This window comes from Lissotriton vulgaris, chromosome 7 (assembly GCF_964263255.1).
Source record: "Lissotriton vulgaris chromosome 7, aLisVul1.2, whole genome shotgun sequence".
Taxonomy (NCBI): Eukaryota; Metazoa; Chordata; class Amphibia; order Caudata; family Salamandridae; genus Lissotriton; species Lissotriton vulgaris.
This window is the reverse complement of record NC_141695.1, coordinates 827107695-827128379: the sequence shown is the minus strand read 5'-3', so window position 1 is coordinate 827128379 and position 20685 is coordinate 827107695. Positions and strand designations below refer to the sequence as shown.

The 20685-nt window shown below is 43.2% G+C and overlaps 1 protein-coding gene across 12 annotated transcripts in view; it reads left to right on the top strand.

Annotated features, from left to right (window-relative positions):
- The window catches only part of LOC147702483 (uncharacterized), a 203202-nt gene that overhangs the window by 19865 nt on the left and 162652 nt on the right, over positions 1-20685 (top strand). For all 12 annotated transcript variants that reach the window (XM_086931113.1, XM_086931114.1, XM_086931109.1 and 9 more), the window contains exon 2: positions 11394-11438. In XM_086931113.1, the coding sequence (XP_086787239.1) occupies positions 11394-11438 (45 nt within the window). The remainder of the gene's footprint in view (positions 1-11393; positions 11439-20685) is intronic.

Sequence of the window (20685 nt, the reverse complement as noted above, 5' to 3'; positions counted from 1 at the left end):
CTGTACCTCAAATATCTTTTAATTCATTCTCTGTCAAACAGTTAAACGTTACTAGGTGGTCTATTGATTGTGGTGCTTGGTGGACAAATGAATCCTACGCCTTTGAACGGTACAATGTGGAAAGGGGTATTGGGTCTTGTAGTGCTTTGCAAGTTAGCAATGACTGAACCTTTTTTGCTCCTGATGTAGTCTGTAGAGATGTGATGTAAGGTTTAGAGCGAAATGCAATGAGAGCTGGTTCAGAATGTTGAGTTCGCAGTTAATCGCACACGAATAAAGACATGTAATACTAAGCTCCGTGTGTAGTGTAGTCATTGGCGGGTACCCAGGCTGGGGAGAATGCTACAATTGGTGACGAGGTAGGGGATGAGTAACACAAAGATCGACAGTGCTCTCCTACAGAGCTTGCTGTGGCCTAAGCAAACTGCTTGTGCGTGCCACGTGTGCTGTCGTTGTAGTACAGAATCGACGCTTAATGCATGTGGAATCAAAGCGCAGCTCCAGCTGCTATGAAGCAGTTAAAAATAACAAAAGCACTGCATAGAATCTACACGTTCTTGGCCGAGAACCTTCTGGTCAGGCCATACATAAAGGTACCATGCTGACACACAAGATAAAGTCATACATTATATGGAGTATTAACGCTGAAGGTGGATACAGCCAGGTGTTCAAAAATCAGTCATTGATAACCGAAAATTGCTAAATAATGCTGGGAACAGAAGCGCTGCACAGTGGACATAAACCAGGTATCAGGAAGTGCAAATTAATGTCTATAGAAGAAGAAATAATTGACTTACCAAACCCTTCAAAGAGAGTCATTTTACCACTGCCCTTGGTTAAGTTGCTCATGGAGACGTTCCCAAGATTGTGCTGATCACAAAAACTGCCAAGTGGGGCTCAGAACAACTTCACAGGTCTTTGAACAATAAAAAGCAGAGAGAGACTTTCGGAATAGTGACATTTTTCAGATGGCAGGAAAAAAAGAAGCCACTTTTCCAGTCCAAGACGGCCCAGGGGCCTGCATGTTGCAAGGGCTCAGGCATAGTTTGCACAATCAAGCCTGCAGTGAGGATCAAGCAGTGTCAGAAAGAAAGCTACTTTCTACCTCACTAAGTTTCACACTGGTCTACAACGCTACTGCATTCCTGAAACCACCACCACCTTTCAATACCGCTAGAAAGCTAAAAATTGACAATAGAAGCTTTGTTTGGATAGAGACATTTGAAGATTTCATTCATGTACTTGAAAGAGACTGATAAAAAGAATATCAAATACCTAAAAAATCTTGTTGGTGATGGTGTAAAAAAAGTCATAAAGATAATACAACGAACTGACGAACCAGTGACATACTGTCACATTAAAGAAGCTTTGCATCTCAGGTTTATTCCAATGTCCAGTGCTGAATATGAAAGATCTATTTTCAGTCAAGATTGACAGAAAGTTGGTGAAACCATTGATGAATTTGTGGAGTGACTCAACACATTCATCAAACACTGTACGTTTAATGAATTTCATGATCAAGAAGTTATACATCTTAGAGTTATTGATGGATGCTTGTCAGATTCGTTCAGAGGACAAATGCTGAGAGAAGCTTTCAGTCTGGAGCGAGTGTTATTTGTTTCCAGAGCTGAAGAGCTTGCTGATAGGCAAGCCACTGACATGAAGCCAAGGGGTATCCAGAATGAATGAGTCATGAGTTTGAAAAGTAAACCAAAGCAAAAGACTGAGGAATACAAAGGGATGTCAACACTTAAAAAGAAGTTGTGTTTTAGATGTGGAGTTTTGTTTCCACATGAAGATAAATGTCCAGCTGTTAGAAAGATGTCTAAAGGCGGTGGGAAGGAAAACCATTTTGTGAAGAGCTTTAAAGCAAAGTAAAAAGTGAGTTTGTCACAGCACGAAGACAAAATGGCCACCAGACCATTCCAGAAGGAACGTTCGACGAGCACCCATAATGCCAAGCCGCAACATCTGTTAAGACAAATCGATTCTAAATGAAGTTGATTGTCATATAAACCATTGTGAAACAGTTCTTCTCTCTCTGTATCAAGTGAAAGTGAAGAAGATGGTTGCGCCATGTCGAAGTTTGCCTCAGAAAAGTATGAGCATGTTAGATTGGCCGTATGTGAAGAAAAATGTCAGTCAAATAAAATTCGACATGCCAAAGCATCAAAGCCATTCAAACATTGTCTGAAGTCGGAGGAGCTACGCCACGATCCAAGATGGCCACATAAGCTCCCGGCCCCGCCGACCTCCACCGGCAGCTCGTATATCCTGCCTTTTATCCTTCACACACGCCGGACTCCCACACGTATGAAGGGCTTCTGACTCCTGCGGTGCAAACCCGGACTTTCCAACTTACCGGGTGACGAAGTTACGCCGAATTTACTTCTCGGCCTATTCCAGGGCTTCCGCCGGGACCTCGATTTCTGGCCCATCCGGGCTGGAAGTGATCAACATCGGCTGTGGGACCAGGGTTGCTTCCGGTCTCCCGACCTCGGTCCACTCCTTCTAATTCCAGCTGGCAACTGAGTGACCGGCTTAATCCAAGGACACGGCACAGTGACGCATGTGATATCGGTGACCGCGATCCGGGGTCCTATGCCCGGTGACCCCCTGGGGAGCCGGGGTTGACGGGCTGGCCCCCGCGAATGGCAAAATACCGACTCTGCCTGTTGTGTGAGCACTCGCTGTTGTCATCAGCTCCGTGTGCGCCTGACTCCTGGACGGTGTTTCAGGGGTCCAAATCCTGCCTCGTCTCATGCCGGAGGAGATGGGGGGGACTGATGGCACACCATCGCTGAGGTCCGTAATGGCCGCCATTGGGGCGCTCCGCTCTCACTTCGCCGTCCTGTGCCAACGAATGTCTGTAATGCTGGATACCGTACACTTGGAACTGGACGTGGATATTCCGACAAGCTGTCAGCATGCCTTGGACCACGTGGATTATTCTCCGTACCATTTAGAGATCCCGGGTGGAAGCCTGCTTTAGCCTATTTTGATGACTCTGGCCTCATGGATGGTGCACTTGTGATCGTCGTTGGCTTTCCCTGCTCCACTCCTGTTCGACGGAATATTGTTGCTAAAGGTTTTTACCGCCACGGACAGTTCTTCAGTGACTATCGGAGAGGTTCGTCTTCCTTCTTCATCCTCTATTGTCGAATTTTCGGATGCTGCCATCTTGTCTCCTCTCCTCGAACCGTCGCCATTGTCTTGAACTGTCTTGGATGCTTCGCTTTCTTCGTGATTGCTGTGGCTTGGGCAACATGGGCCTTCGTGAAGAACCGAACTGGTCAGGGTTGACTTTGACATTCGGGGTTAGCTCTTCTATGTGCTTTATGCCGGATATGCACTGTGTATATTACTGGGAGATGGGAGGTTTTTGTTGGAGCTCTCCCCATGTATGTGTTCAGTACTCGCTTTAACAGTCGACATTGAATTTTGGGGAGGTTGCTGCTGGTGGGGGGTAATGGGGGCCGGGAGTGTGCCTATTGCTCTCCTCCTCCGCTTTCTTTCCTTTCTTTAGGGCAGTTCCGGGGCGTAAGGCACGCTGTTAGTGGGGTTGGCCGTAGCCATTACAGGGGTGCAGGGTGGCGGGTGCTGGAGGGGGGGTTTATTGTTTTAGTTTGTTTTGTTCTATGGTCTCTTTCTTCTCCTCTTTTTCTCTTTTGGTGGGGCTTTCCTTCCTCTTCAGTAGGTTGGCTGTCTTTCTTTATCTCATTTCTTTTTCTATCTGGCGTCTATACTTACCTATGCCTCACTGTCTTCGGAGGGTGGGTTTTCGGGATGATGCTCTAGCTAAATCGCTCGCTAATATACTGTTTTTATTCCTTGTCAGCCTCGGCGGGCGTATTGTTCATCACCTGGTCCTGATTGCAATGCGGCGTACGTCCCCCCCCATCTCTTCTTAATTTTATTCCATGGTGTGACGCCATCGATAGTGCAGCCACTACTGCTTCTTCATAATTAAAAAAAATGAAACCTTTGATATCCTTCGCTTAGTGGCACATACAATCACATGCTATGCTTGTCTCGTTAATATTACGCGGTCGTATATATGTGCATGCTACCTGAATCTACTCCCTAAGTTTGCGGCCGGCCCCTGTGGTTGTGGTTGTAGGCCTGCACCTGTAATGCTTTGAATAATTCAATAAAGGTTTAAAAAAAAAAAATTGTCTGAAGATTATCCTGAAAATAAATGGTTGTTTGATACCTTTCATTATGGACAGTAGCGGATCAATAAACATTATGCCTGAGGATAAATATGATGACTTGTCTCCATTACCGCAACTTACACCATCAAAAATCAAGGTGCATACATGGGCTGCATTAACCCCCTTAAAAAGTTAAGGTTCATTTGCTGTGACAGTGAAACACAAGAAAACAAAGGTACAAGCACCCAGACATTTGCTTCAAGGCCCAGTGTCTACTGCCTTTCCACTCAGTTTCATTAAAGAAAAGGAGGGGTTTGGCCCTAGGGGAAAGAGGGTAGGTTGGGCCTTTAAGTGATACGAAAGGGGAATTTTACCTATGCCTCTGCTAGTGATTGAAGAAACAATTAATGCATAAAGAAGGGTAAACCACCATTTATTAGTTCACCCAAACACTTGATTTATGTCATTTACTTTTTGTTGAGTTATAAAACATTAAACATTTCAAGCCAGGGAGAGATCATCATCAACTTCACATTATACCATACATCATTGTTGAAAAAGAAAAAACAATATATACAAATAATGTGTAAGGAATAAACATACAATACAAATGTGCTCTCAAAAAACAAATCAAATTGAACATATCATTAAACAGTTGCCAAAGAACAGTACATAAGAACTGCGATTGACCCATAATTTGATTTCCAGGGGGTAAACCTTATTTAATACCACCCAACATTCCTGTTCCAATGTTGCTAAAGTTCGATATTGTTTGACACCAGGAATGTGACGAATGCCGATGGCAAAATTTGCACAAGTAATAAATAACTAAATGCCGACGCGTTTCGAGTCCCACTGTATTAATCACAGGACTCTCTTCAGGGCAGGATAAGTCCTATCCACAGGAACTGTTTATAGAAAGAGAAAAAGGGGGGGGGGTATTTTTAGAGAGTCGTCTCTTGTTGAATCAAGGTAACTATTTAAAGAAAACGCATCAAAAGATGCAGCATACCTTGCAAGACCAGGGATTTCTTGGTCTTTTTAGAATGTCATCAGTTAGCGTGGGTGTCAACCTGCGAAAGAGTGAAATATCGTTTGAGTATACTAAATCAGAAATGTAGACTGCACCCGAGTCTGTGGGCGAAGTCAGAATCTAATGAGTTTACCTTACATTTTTGTCGGTACATCCAAATAAAACTCGAAGAACGAGTTAAATAAACTCCCAATGTCGAATGCTCTTTGTGTATCTGAAAAATAATATTGGGCGGAATTTTAATACAACAACCGAAAGCAAGCACTGACTTACACGCTAAGAGCCGCGGAAGGACGGCAAATGGCTTACTTGTTTCAAGACGTCAGTTAGGCGGGAGGTAGTTACTTCTATCAAATGGCCACAGACTGTGTCCTGTAAAAACCAACGCGAGGGAATCAGTAATTTGACTCGTTGTTTTAGATAAAGGAATCGAGTCTGCACTGGGAGTGCGGAGCAAGCGTCTAACCGTTAGTTGTAGAACTTGACGCGGTGTCAATTTCTATACTTGTTTCAAGACGTCAGTTAGGCGGGAGGTAGTTACTTCTATTAAATGGCCAGAGACTGTATCCTGTAAAAACCAACGCGAGGGAATCAGCATTTTGACTCGTTGTTTTAGATTAAGGAATCGAGTCTGCACTGGAAGTGCGGAGCAAGCGTCTTTCCGTTAGTTGTTGAACTTGACGTGATGTCAATTTCTATCGCCAGCGGTTTGGGGCAACAGCGAGCAAGCGCGGTTGTGGTAAAACAATCCACAATCCGGTCACGTGATGTGAAAAACCAATCAAGCATGTCAGAAGCATGCAATGTGACAGCTATGAATTATGGGAATTGTAGTGCTCATATTGAACATTGTGTATTTGTACAAAAAAACGACATTGGGTTTTATTTATAGATTAGAAGTGTGGGAGGGAATTATATCCTATTCACTTCACTCAAACAATTCAGACCATTATTTACACTGTTAAACCTCATAATTAGGTACGCCTCTTTACGCAAAAGTGCAGCCTCAACATTTGGTGATTGATGTTTAGGATCAACCCATGAAAGTACTGTCCACTTGAAATCATTTTCCCCATGGTTGTTACTCAAAAAATGTTCAACCATGGGTGCAGATACTACTTTTTTCTTGATTCTTGAACGATGTTGCGTGATTCGTACATTTATTGGTTGACAAGTTTTGCCAATGTACACTCTGTTGCAGGGACACACCACGGCATAGATTACATTCTTGGTCTTACAATTTGTAAACATCTTATGTTTCCATTTGACCCCGTCATGGTCAAACACGTTACCTTCCAATGTAGTTGAACATGATACACAATTGCCACACTTATGGTGCCTGCATATAGGTTTTAAATTCCACTGTGCTATCAAGTCACTCTTCTGTTTGGGGATGTAGCTGTCTGCTTTTATCAATTGTTGGCCAATGCTCATGTTTTTGCGCATGGCGAAAATGGGTTTTTCCAACGAATGTTCCAAATTTTCCAATAGATACCAATTATTCAAAATAATACGTTTGAATTGGTTCGTGTGTGACCCAAAAGTTGTAACACACACCAATTTATTTAGTTCACCTTTTTCCTTTTTCTGAAGGAGATTTTCCCTAGGGGTGAATCTTGCACGTTTCTTTGAATGATTTAGAAGTTTTTTTGGGTAACCCCTTTTCTACTCAGTTTCAGCACAGCTGCTGATATGGGGCAGATTTCTGTGAACTTCAACAAGAATGATCACTACGAAATAGTAAGTCAAGTCCCTTAGTTGTTTCATGATACGGCAAAGCTTAAAACCATGAAAGTAAAGTTGAATATTAATGAGGACATCCGTTCTGTTGCTCAAAGACATAGGCAAATTGCTTTTTATTTACCAGACATTTTTGAAAAATAACTTGAATCATTACTTTAGCATGATATCATTGAGTGTTCTACTAGTCCAACGCCAGGAGTATCTCCCATAGTGGTAGTGCCCAAAAAAGCACAGTGAAGGAGGTGTACTCATATGCGTAGACATGCGTCAGGCAAACAAGGTAATTGAACAAGAACGACATCCAGGTCCACACATTGCTGACATGATAATGCAACTAAATGACGCAAAGATCTTTTCTCACCTTGATTTGAATAAAGGTTATCATCAGTTGGAACTCAAAGAAAATTGCAGGTACATAACAACATTTTCTACACATTTTGATTTGTTTTGATACAAAAGACTACGTTTTGGTGAGTCATCGGCTGCAGAGCATTTTCAAAACATCATTTGATGAATCATACAGCCTGTCATAAATGCGTTCTATTATAGCGATGATATATTGGTTTCACACAAGTATGTTGTTTACTTGCTGATGCACGTTTGACTTTGAATACAGACAAGTGTGAGTTCCATAAAACAAAGCTAAAATTGTTTGGCTATATTTTTTCAATGGGGGTATGACACTCGGTTCTGCCGACGGTTCTAAAATTGTTATGAAGTTGCGAGGGATGAGCTACACTGATCATGGATTGGTGAACAAATGCCTTACATAAGTGATTTATCATGTTTTTAATATGATTTCTTGTGCAACATCTTACTGCATAATAAGTGTATACCATCACATGATACCAAGTCCCGATGGTTGATACCTGTACTACTGAAAATGCTATTAAAATCTATTTTTTTTAAAATGACAATCGATCCTGCTAAAGTGCAAGCAATGTCAAATCCTGATCCCCCATAAGATGTTTCTATGGTGCATGAATTTCTTGGCATGGCCAGTTAATTTTCCAGATACAAATGAGACTTTGCCCCTGTAAGTGCTCCATTAAGAGACTTGATGAAAAAGAATGTTTCATTTCATTGGTCACATGAATGTGAGAAAAGTTTTAAGAAAATCAAACAAGCCATTGAGAATGCTACTGAAGTGGCATATTTCACTCAGAAACTTCATACAAAGTTTGTTGTTGACGCTAGCCCAGTTGGGTTAGGCGCAATCCTTACATAGCACAGTGGACACCTAATTGCTCCATGGCCTATTGTGGCATATGTAAATAGGAGTTTGTAGCAAACAGAGTGTCCTTATTCACAACCTGAAAAAGAAAGCTGAGCTATGGCATGGGCTTGTGAATATATACAGGTGTACCTGTACAGAAGGCCTTTTACGCTGGTAACTGATTATCAAGCTTTACTGACTATATTTGGCGATTCAAAGGCCAAGATGTCTCCTCATATTGAACGATAGGGACTACAATTGCAGGAGTACAATTATAACATTGTGCATCATCCAGTGAAGGACCACAACCCTGCTTTTCCAGAGTGACCTATACTGGGTCACAGTAATCCATCCAAGACAGCTGAAACCTTTTTCAATTTCATTGTAAAATCAAACACAACAGCTGCCATTTTGCTAGCTCAGATTATCCCTACCATGAGCCATGATAGTTACATGCTAAAGTTGAAGGATATAATTACACATCAGTTGTGGAACCAACACCCTCGACCTATCAACAGTGATGGTGAATATTAAAAATACAAAAATGTCAAGGGTGAACTGCCCATACCTCAGGAAGGAGTTATACTGCGAGAGTCAAAATCTTGAATCCGGAAAGTCTGCGACACAAAATGATTGAAGTGGCCCACGAAGGACATCGTAGAATCGTTGCATCAAAACAAGCTCTCCGAGACTTAGTCTGGTTTCTATAGCTTGATGAGCAGGTTGAAAAGGAATTAAAGGACTGTCATCTATGCAACTGCCTTTCTACAAAAGTTACGGAACACAACTTAAACATGTCAGAACTCCTGAAGCATGCATGGGAGAGGGTAGCCATGGACTTTTTCGGTCCACTTGACAATGGACAACACCTGATGGGGATTGTGGACAAGTATTCATGATTTACATTAATTGAAGACTTCTCATCTACCACTCAAGACCTAGTCATTGAGGGACTAGATGGTATATTTGTGCCATGAGGTTTTCCAGCCATTTTGAAATCTGGCAATGGCCTGCTTTTTAACAGTCGAGAGTTCGAAGATTTCTCATAGCGGGAAACAACATGTACAATGGAACCATTACATCGCACTACACTTACAACGCAGGCATTACAATGTAATATCCTTTACAATGCATGACACTACAACGCAGGCACTACAACGCATACCATTACAACGCATGACACTATATTGCATGTCACTACAACGCAGGCATTACAACCCGTACCATTACAACGCATACCATTGGAGTTAGAATAGTAATTCTTGCACCCCGTGGAGTTAGAATAGTAATTTTTGCCCCTATACTATCCAATACTTACATTAAAGGCAATGTAATGGTATGCATTGTAATGGTATGCATTGTAAAGGTAGTATGTAATGGAATGCGTTGTAAAGGTAGTTTTGAAAAATGCGATGTAGTGTCATGCGATGTAATGGAATGCGTTGTAGTGGATGTTGCGATGTAAAAACTGCGTTGTAAGTGCATGCGTTGTAAAAATGTATGCGTTGTAACGTCATACATTCCTAATAGCATCACCAGAGCACCTTTCTGTGGCCACAGGCCAACTGACAAGTTGAGCACTTTCATGATTACACTAAAGAAAGGTGTGCATCACACTACTCTTGAGAAGCTCAATTTAAAAACTGTGCTAAACAATACCCTTAGAACTTTTTGTTCAAAACCTCACTTGACCACAGGTGAAAGTCCTGCAACACTGATGTTTGGGAAAGCACTGACAACCAAGGTACCTCAGTGGATCTATCAGAGAGGGAAAATTCATGAGAAGGACTTGGTTCATAAACAAAAGATGAAAGCATATGCTGACAAAAGACGACATGCGAAGAGCATCGTCTTTACGAAAGGAGTTTGAGTGCTCGCCCAGCAGATTAATAAAAGAAAAGCGATGCTTCATTTGATGCAGAACCTTTTCAAGTGACACATGGTGACTGCCCAGCGCCCTGGGAAGGTTATTACCTGAGACTCTTCTCATTTCTGGATCTGACGCATTTGTGACTGCTGTTGCCTCCGCACCATTAACGCAGATCGTAGACATTGATGGAGACAGTTCCCAGTTTCCAAGACAAGATGGAGAGGTTGTGGCCTAACGACTAGTGCGGTTGAGCGCAAATCTGGGGAACCGGGTTTGAAGTCGCTGCAATGACGCTCAACATTCTGTGATTCTGAGCAAATCACGTATTCTCCCCGTGCATAACAAAAAAAATAATGTTTCCTTGTGTAACACAACTGGTTCTCATGTTAATCTCTCTGATACCTGATACCTTCGGCTCAAGTTTGTGCTATATAAAACTCTGGAATAAAAAAAAAGATGAGATTGAACAATTAAAGCACCAAAAAGATTAATTCAAGAGATCTAATTGTACATTTGTCTATATTTTGTAATTTCTTTTTTACTTTTTTACTTAACAAAGGGGGAGATGTAGTGTCCTGCGTGCTCTTATGACCAAAATATGATCTCCGAAGAGCTGTGACTTAATTGTTAGAGTGGAATGAAATGAAGGCTGGTTTAGAATGTTGAGTTCGCAGTTACATGTCCATGAATAAAAACATGTCATACTAAGTTCCATGTGTGGCGTACTCATTGGCGGGTGCCCAGGGTGGTGAGGACACCAAAGGTCTGAGCTGAGGTCGGGTTACAGATGGTTGTTGTGTGACCTGGGAATCGCCTAGGTTTATGTTCCAGTTGAGCATTTCTGGCTCAGGTCCCTGGTTCAGCGCATTAAACTTGGAGGAAGCTCAAATAATTTCAGAATTCCCCGCTAACAGATGGTAGTAGCTGGTTAACTGGACTTCAGGGACTTTGTACAGAGTTGTGCACTAATGTGAATCAGGAGGATCTTGTCAGGGAAGAACTGTGAAGCAGAGCTTATAACAGGATGTAATTCAGAAAGGGGCGGAAGGTAGCTTGCTGCAGACCGCTCTTGAGCACAAGGGAAGAGATCACTGTGGACGTGTTATGTATGAACTTGTGTGGGAAACTGAGCATTACATGATTGTTGATGAAAGTCTTTTCCGAGGATGGTTGAATGGCGGAATGGGCCACTCTGGGGCCTGAAAATGGCAAGTCAAAACTTGGGTGGAATACGCTAAGTACACATGGAATTGAGGAATTCAACAGCTACTCTGCATGATAATGCAAATCTGTAAGCACTGTGTCATGTCTTGTCTTCCCTTTCTAAACTAGACAATATTTTCAATAAATAATCAAATTTCTTTTCTTATTAATCAGTTGTAGATCGAACAAAGCAGGAAACAGGATCAACACCCCCGACAGGTGAGATCCCACTACACAAAATGCATGCACTCACCTGTTAGACGAGGTAACTTGGTGTCTTTTCCTATCACAGAGGCTTGTGAGCTCTTTTGAGATCCATGTTTGTCTCTGCCTCTGCAACCTAATAACAGGGGATAAATCCTCAAAAAAAGAAGTGGGAGGCCTAACTAAGTTGGACAGTATGCAAGTGACATCACATCGTTACATCACTGTTAATGACATTGCCCGTGGCATCACAAGAAGTGGCATCTATAAAAGAATTAAATAACAAAATGGGTATTTAAACGGCTATTCATGTAAATACTCACACAGTCTGATACGGCTGACATTCTTACAGTGCATGCTCATCTTTAATTGAACAACATCAAAAGCTAGCTTCCGAATCGTAGTTTTTCTTAAAATGCTGGTGAAGTGATAAGCTGTGTGCCTTTGTTTCCCCTACACTGCGCGGGCATCTAGGTGTGAGGCTGTAGATAGACCCTTGGCAGGATTGCACTACAATAAAAGAAGAGCTGATGGGCTGCTGAAGGTGTCCTGGTGTTGGAAAATTACACCGAGGCAAGTTCAGCTTACCACACTGGAGCCCAACTACTTAGCAGGGGGGTTGGCATTCACCCTGTGAAAATAGTGGGCAGACTCCATCTATTCGTGTGTACTCTGGACTTGTGTCCTGCCTACAAAGAAGTGTGGTACAAAAGAGGGTGGTGATGGAAGGAGCATCTGAACCAATCAAACACTCACACCCAGTCAACAGATCTGGGTTTAATCCATCACTGTTCTTTAGCCCACTCTGCCACCTCAGTTCAGACATGGCCATATGCAAATCAGTCTGACCCTGTGCCTCATGGGAACAGTCCAGCCCGAACTGCCAAGCCATGCCTTCCCTGGGCCGGAAACAAGCTTCCTAGGACCGGTTTCTGGCATTACAGCCGTCTTCAGCTAGGCTTGCTTGAATCCAGTGGCAAAGTGAGCAAGGGACTCACGTCTGAGCATACCCTGCCAATTTATGGTGAACAAAGCGGTACAAAAGAGGGTGGTGATGGACTAAGAAGTGTGAGCATTAGGGGTGAAGCATGCAGATCTGTCCTCTCCTACAGACGCGTCTTGTCTTTCTTCCTCTCTCAAAGCGGTGCCTATGCTCTAACACGATGTACGTGAGCCTGACCCTCTCTCGGCGTGCCTGCACTCTGATGTGATTGAATGTGAACCTAACCCTCACTCACAGACATTCTGGGGTTCTGATTTGGTGAATGTCTATCCCTCACTAAGAAACATGCCAGCGCTCTGAAGTGATGAGTATGAACGCACGCCGCCAGTGGCGTAACAAAACTTGAGGGGGCCCCCCATTCTCTCCAGCGTCTCATCATACTGCAGGGGCTCACCCCAGCCATAAAAAAGGATTCTGATTCCTCCATTGGTCACATCCGCCCTTTCATCTGGCAATTTACATACATCAGTAAATACTGTTGCTGCGCCCTCCAGCAAAGTTACATAACACTGCCTCCAGCTGGCCCACCAAACAGATCCTCCTACTAGATGACCCACCTTGAAGCGAAGCCCGCTCAGTTGACCACCTCTAAACACAGACCACAGCCTTTGTGCCTGCTACTAACGCATCCATTACATTCTACTCTCACCCCTATGATACCCGCAGTAATGCTTTTCCTTCCGCCTTTAAAACCACCCCTCGAATGTTACTGTGAACCTGTGATCGCCGCCCACTGCTCCCCTGTCCACCACCGACAGAAAGACTGATGGCCGGTCCCCATCTAACCACTGCCTACCAGTAAAGACATAGCCTTTCAGCTGCTGCCCTCCCTAATGCCCCTGTAGTAGTTTAAAACATGTTAAAAAAAATCTTAAACTAACCACCCCAAAACAGTTCTTCCTGCAAGCCTCTACGGCATCAAAGCTGTTCCTGCTACTTTTCATCCTCTGCATGATGCACAGAATAATATTAAATGTACAAAGGGTGAGATTTTTGTTTCCTCACACCAACATTAATTTACAATATGTCCCCCACTAAACCATACCTTCTGTCAAAGGCAAACTTGATCCTATGTGTAGCACCAGTCAGCAAGTACCCCAAGGACAAACACCAGAGAGAATGCACAATTCATGAAATTAAACCTACAGTGACAGCGTAGCATTTCCCCACCTACTGTCAGCCCAGCGAAGCCTGCAGCCGCTCAGTAACCATCAATACTGGCACTGTCTAAAGCGCATTTCCACTTCCTTTCAATGGCAGCTCTTGATACATATACTTATGACTTCTGTGTGGTATCTACCACAGACCACAGCATTCTTTGTCTTCCTAAGACTAACCGTATGCTGTCTTCCCCCTTCCTTACTAATAACTAATGGAGGATAATGAAAAAAATATATTGTATTTTCTCATGCAAATAGAGTATCAAGCACTTGCTGCCCGCAGCCCTCACCAGATCCACACGTATCAATATTCTGCAATCGCACCATTCTGTCAACCCTATTATTATCTGGAGATGTTTTTTCTCCCTTCTGTGAACTGGGAAAAGCAATACCTTGCATGAAAACAAGTCCCCTTAAAATCTTGGCTACTTATACAGGCTCGCAAAGTACATACTTGTTTTACTAACTGTCATTGTAAGGCAAACATGAAACTCATTCTAGGATTAGAATTACTGCTTAGAAGTGTGGAAATTAATACTGAGACGTTGGATGATTTTTTGCATGTCTGCCAGACACTCGTTCTTCCCTGCATGCACACACAATGCAACAATACAATTTAGCTTAACAAATTGTTCAGAAAAGTGCCGGATGGTAAAGAAAAAGCCCATATTATTTTTGCAATGAAAAATAGACAAATGTCCACATTATACTCCATGACATAAAAGTGTTAGCGTGCACAGCTTCTCCAAATCCACCCCACCTAAGTCAGCCCTGGGTGTACCATCCATCTGGCGTCAGACTAACACATTTCAGTATGGTGATCCGCATCACCGCACTGAAATGCAAAATCACGCATAACAGGCATTGCGCCTCCTCGGGTACCAGTGCTGCTAATCAATGCTGGAGTAGTATTATTTCCATGTGGATGCCGTCTGTTTTCTGGCGCTTCCCCTGTCTCCTAAACGCGATGCAGTAAATTTGGTTATGCAGTACAGCTGCCTGTGTGGTAGTCCTGTAATGAATGTCCCTTTTCTTTGCCCACAACATTTTGCCGTATTTCCGTAGTGTGTCCATAAAGTTAGGTCTCGGGAGGATTTGTTGCAGGCGCGCGTGCACCATGCACTGGCAGCCCTACAATGTCAGCCGCTTCGAGTGCAACATCTTCAAGGACTGGTTCCTGGCGGGAGCTAGGGGCTTGAGAAGGGCATTGGAGCTCTGGAGTAGGTGATGTGACCCGGGATAACCTCCGCCTCCCTGCGGAGAGCGATGTGCAATAACATCTGCTCTGCAAGGAGGAGCCGGGATCTAAGATTCCATCAAGATGACATCACAGCACTGAAGTGCCCAATTTCATTGCTGTTTTGTTGTTGGGGAAACAATTGGGGGAACGGAAATAATGAGGAGTAAGTATTAAAGGAATAGCATGTGGGAGTCTGTTTCCAGGCTGATTCCTACTTGTTTTCTTCAAAACTTTCACATGGCGGTAATAGCTACTTTCAGCAGCAGACATACCGGAATGAAAAACAAAAACGTTAATTGTGAAGGTCCCGTAACTCCTGTGACCTAGGTGTATTGGTAACTCTTACCTCTATCAGAGCGTTGATTCCTTCAGATGCACGATAGATATATATCTGCACTGATTAGGGGTGTTACATTGAGTAATTGCTAAATGTGTGACAATGGTTTCCGAAAGCGTCACTGTACCCAGGTAACATTGTATTGATACCGCACATTATACTCTTGGAGTGCATAGACATAACCTCCTCTCCCCTTACTGCCATGAATTATTGCTCCTCAGAGGGTTAGCGCCTCCAGTCATCTCTCATAGTTCCACCTGTTACTGTGAACAGTCACCTTGCAGCCATCCAACGCCTGTTGACCCTCCCGTGGTCCTTAATGCTCCTCTTTTGACTAGAGTCCATCGAGAGGCATGCTCTAAAAGTCTATTATATTGCCTTATCCAGCCTCTCAAGTTCTGGCCTCTGCCTGCTGGTCACAGGCCAGTGAGGCCAAATTTACACACACACAGAAGAGGCCTCAGGTCCCCTTCTGTCCAGCCGGGGTTTTCTTAATGCACCTACAGACTTTGCTCCTCCGACAAGCTGATTGCACCGAGGGTCTAAGTGTCTCCCGTGGCGCAGGGAGTTGTGGCCTAACACTAGTCTGGGAGCATCAGAGGGACCACTGCACATACTGCTTCAGGCTCAATTTCCCCTCCTCTCACACTCCTGACTAAATGGACAAAACACTTCAGCCCAGGGTAGTCTAGACCACATAGTCCTAAAACATGTCAGATCCCAGTTGCACCCTACCTCAGACAGAAGATCAATGAGGATGCACTAGAGGGTATGTCACTGGGTCTTACTGTGATTTTAGCATCCCAGTAACGGACTGATTACTCATAGATGAAAGCAGCTCTTTTTGGAAGGTTTAATCTGACCTCAGATTAGCATTTTAAAAAAAAATTTGCAGCATTTCTACACAGAGTAAGCCGACATTATGGGAGGCCTGATTGGACCTTGAATGAACTGCAACTTTTAAAGTGATGGAGTAAGTGTAACCTGGCGCAGGCAAACCTCTGATTTCTGCAGAGAACATCCTATGTATTTATTTTGTAGAGTTACATTAACATGTAGTTGAAAGAAAACTGCTCGGCACTTGCAAATTTGCAAAGACACCTGGCAGGCTGGTCAGCATGAGGATGCAGAGGAATACACCTTAATTAGAGCACATTTCTGCACTGATTCACTCATAGATGCCAAGGTTTCAGATTGGTAAGTGTGACGTTTTCATAATTTAACTGTAATAATGGGTGGCATTCAAGCAGTCTGACTCTGCTCAGTTTTTAGTAGCCTGCTGTTAGCGCACTTTAGTTCAGTGACTTTCTTAGAGTTTCTAGTTGCTCAAACGGGTGTAATTTCTGATATTTATGTTTCCCACCTCTTGATTGCTTGATTTTGCTCACGAGAAAGTGTCACTTATAGTCGTTGAAATGTCACTCATAATTACAATGAAAATATGAAAATGTCACACATAGCAATCTGAAACCTTGGCAGCTATGATCATTCTACCACACACAGCACTTTTAAAAATCTCATAATTCCATGCCACACAATTCAACTATAAATAATTTAACCGTACAACATTCCATACCACATAATTAAAATCCTAAAAATAAAAAAAAACACATATTTCCACCTCCCTCCATACCACATATGTCCACATCAGATAATAACATTACACACAACTTAATACCACTTCAAACCACATAACTACACTCCACACAACACAATTCAACTACACATAATTCCACTTCAACCTATATAATTATACTTCACACAACATATTAACACTCAACTCCAAAACACATAATTACCCTCCACAAAATACAACTCTGCAACATACTGCATAATTTCACTCTGCACAATTATACACCACACCATGGCACATAATTCCACACGTCATACAATTCCACAATGCATCCCCACACAATTCATCACACAACATAATTACACTCCACATAATACCACTCAGCACCACCTAATTTACCTCCACATAATAATGCTCTACTGCATATTGCATAAATACACTCCACATAAATCCAGTCTATGCCATATAGCAGCATTCCACATAACTACACTTCACACCATGCCTCATAATACCACTCAACACAATTTTCACTCAACAGCGTACACTTCCACGTCACACAAATTCAACTCTACACATTTCCATTCCACACCAAATAATTCAACAACAAACTACATAATTCAAGCCAATAACACAATTACACAACACGCCACATACAGCCAATCTACACCACAAAATTCCACATCATGCTGCAATATTTAACAGCACACCTCATAAGTAAACTCAACTGCATACCACTACACAACACAAAATACCATTCCAGATAATCTCACTCCAAGACACACAATCCCACTCCAAGACACACAATCCCGCTCCACATAATTCCAGTACACTCAATACCACACAATTACTATCCACATAATTACACTGCACACCATGCCACATATAACACTTTATAAATAAATGAACAATTTCACTACACAGATCCAATCCACAGAACACAATTCCACAACTAACAATTCCAATCCAAACCATATATGTCCACTTGACACCATTCACTCCACTCAAAACAGAAAACTCATAGGTAAAATACATTGTCCTTTACTACGTCAATAGCTCTAACTCTCACAAATGTGAGGCCTATTGCATTTCGATTGCTTGCTTACCTTTCAATGTGTCCCAGCAGATCATGTTCCTGGAGCTGCAAAACTTCTCCTGCCCCTGTCAGCTCTGTGCTGCCTCCTCCCTTCTCAGAAGAGCGGTGCCCTGTGGAGAATGCTCTCTCTGAGGGGCCCCACCCCCATCCTTTGTCAGGGTCCTGAGCAGTTCTCTGTGGAGAATGCTCACTGTGAGGGCCCCACCCCATCCTTGTTCCGGCCTGGCTCTGACTGAAGAGAAGCAATGTAACGTTACTTTCTTTCTCTTCAGTCCTGGGTGAGCCCGAGGAGCTCAGAGCAGGCTGCACACTGCAGCTGCTTTAGAGCAAACCTCTCACAGCTCTCTACAGATGAGCTGAGGGGGCACCCTTCACATACTGAAGAATGGGGGCTGCTGGGGTGTTTGTTACACCCCTGCACGCCCCCTTCCCAGAAGACTGTAGTGTTGGAGGCACTCTAGCTATAGGGCTCGTAATCTCTCCCAGCCTGGTGATTCCTTTCCGGACTCCTCATTAGAAGTGGAGGGGCTCGTGGGCCGGAGACATCACAGTTGGCGCACAGCTATTGGCAAAGGTAGATCAACCAGATCATGCTGGTGTTTGCAAGTTACTACGACCTTCAAGATGGGCCTCTCGTACCAGAGGTCTTTTGTGCATGTTAAATACGCACAAATGATTACCTGAGTATTAGTAAAGGTTGATGACCCAACCTAAAGAGATATTTGTGAATAAAAGGAATAATGCAGATTCAAAATAACTTTTTTCGGTTGTCTACCTGTGCTACAGATTGATAAGGTGATTCCAGATCATTACATTGACGTGTCTGCAATCTGATCATTAATGTCTGTACCTCTCTCAAAGACATGCTTGCACTGTGGTGTTATGAAAGCGAGTTTGTCCTTCTCATGTGTTTGCGCTGCTGTGGCAGAATTCACATTTTTGTAACTTTTTTACTCGTCCACATAGTCCTTTATGGACACTTCTCAGCAACATGCCTGTGTTGGTACTGTTAGCCATAGGGAAGTCTTCCGCTAAACCTTTTAATTTCTCCCCTCCTATTTTTCTGGATTCTTTTTTGTTGGACTTAGGACTCTGTGCCCATTCCCACTGCTAACCAGTGCTAAAGTGCTTGTGCTCACTCCTTAAAACATGGTAAAATTCGCTTATACCTGATTTGCATATTTAATTTACTTATAAGTCCCTAGTAAATTGATATACCATATACCCAGGGCTGGTAAAGTAAATGCTACTAGTGAGCCTACAGCATACATTGTGCCACCCACTTAAGTTGCCCCATAAAACATGTCCAAGGCCTGCTAGTGAATTCTGTGAGTAGTTTTAAAATGACAATTGGTCCTGGCAAAACAAACCCCATGCCAGGCCAAATACTCACTTTTTAATTTGTATAAGTCCCACCCTAAATCAATCCCTAAACACCACTAGGGGCAGGGTGCACTGTATTTAAAATTTTGGACATATACTTTTAAGTTGTATATGTCCTGGTAGTGAAAAACTCACCAATTCATTTTCACTACTGTGAGGCCTACCTTGCCCATAGAAAACATTAAACCGGTCACCTCATTACATTTAATAAGTGATATCTTTTGTTTGGGAGCAGGTAGAAATGTCATGTATGGTGTCTAAGGAATTGTAATTTATAATCAATTGATGGTAAAGTCGGATTTTAAGTCACAAGACTGAAAGTGCCACTTTTAAAAAATTGGTATTTTCTTGTCCTAACGATTCGGTGCTTGCAGCCTGTTTCCTGTGTCATATGACTTGGTGTAGTTGGCCTCTGTGCATTCCTCCCAGACAGCTACACAATAGAGGGACTAGGTGTTGGCAGGATGGGCCATCTGAACTGGATGAGGGAATGGAGCTGGTCACATCTCCGTTTGTACTTCAGCGATTTGCCTCAGCTCACATACAAATAACTTCACACTAGCTTATTGTTACTGCAGCCAGTCAGGAAACAGGGCAGTGAGGCAGGAAATATCAGACACTTCTGTTGGAGGGGTGGGCAGAAGTCCAGAAGTTTCTCCCACTTCAAAGCTGGCATCAGGTATAAAATTAAGACCCTCAGACCCACTCTTCAGTTCACATCTGAACCTGCCGAAGGACTTTCAGAGGACTGCACTGCTGGCTGTGGCCTACTGTGTACTTTAGAGGACATCCCTGCTGCACCAAGAGGACTAACCTGTTGCCTGAAGCCGGCCCTGTGCTCTCAGAGGACTGCCCTGCTGCTCTAGACCAGCTTCCCTGCTTTGAACCCAAGTCTTCTAGATTATCTTCAAGAGATAGGTAGATGGCCTCCTGATCAGAGCCTCAGGGACAGAAAAGGCTCCAACCATCTGAACCCACACCTGGACCCATCCTAAGCATGTCTTTGCCCTCAAAGTGGTGTCATCTAGTCCTGGACCTTTGGAAGTGGTGCTAGATGTGTCCAGAAAGCCCACATCTAAAATCTGGGGCTTAGAAGATATTGTTCCAAAAAGTGCTTTGAGAGCCAAGAGGAGACGGGGACCTTCCTGCTTGTCGATCCACTCAAGGTGCATTGTCAGTCAGCCTGACTTCGTAGCAGCTCCTGCTACGTTCTTCTCGATAGTAGCAAATCCTATGTAGTGGCTCCTTGCCAAAGGTGTATTCGGCCTCGTCAAGCCCTCGTCTTCTACAGCCTGCAGCTTCATCCCACTGGGCATTTTCAACTTCCATAAAAGAGACTAAGGGCCCGATGTAGGTAAATTCATTTTACCACTTCATAAATATCGAATCATACCGATTCGGTATTTAAGAAGTGGTAAAATGGAGGGGGGGTGATGTAGGTATTTCAGATTCGGTAAATACCGAATCGTTCTG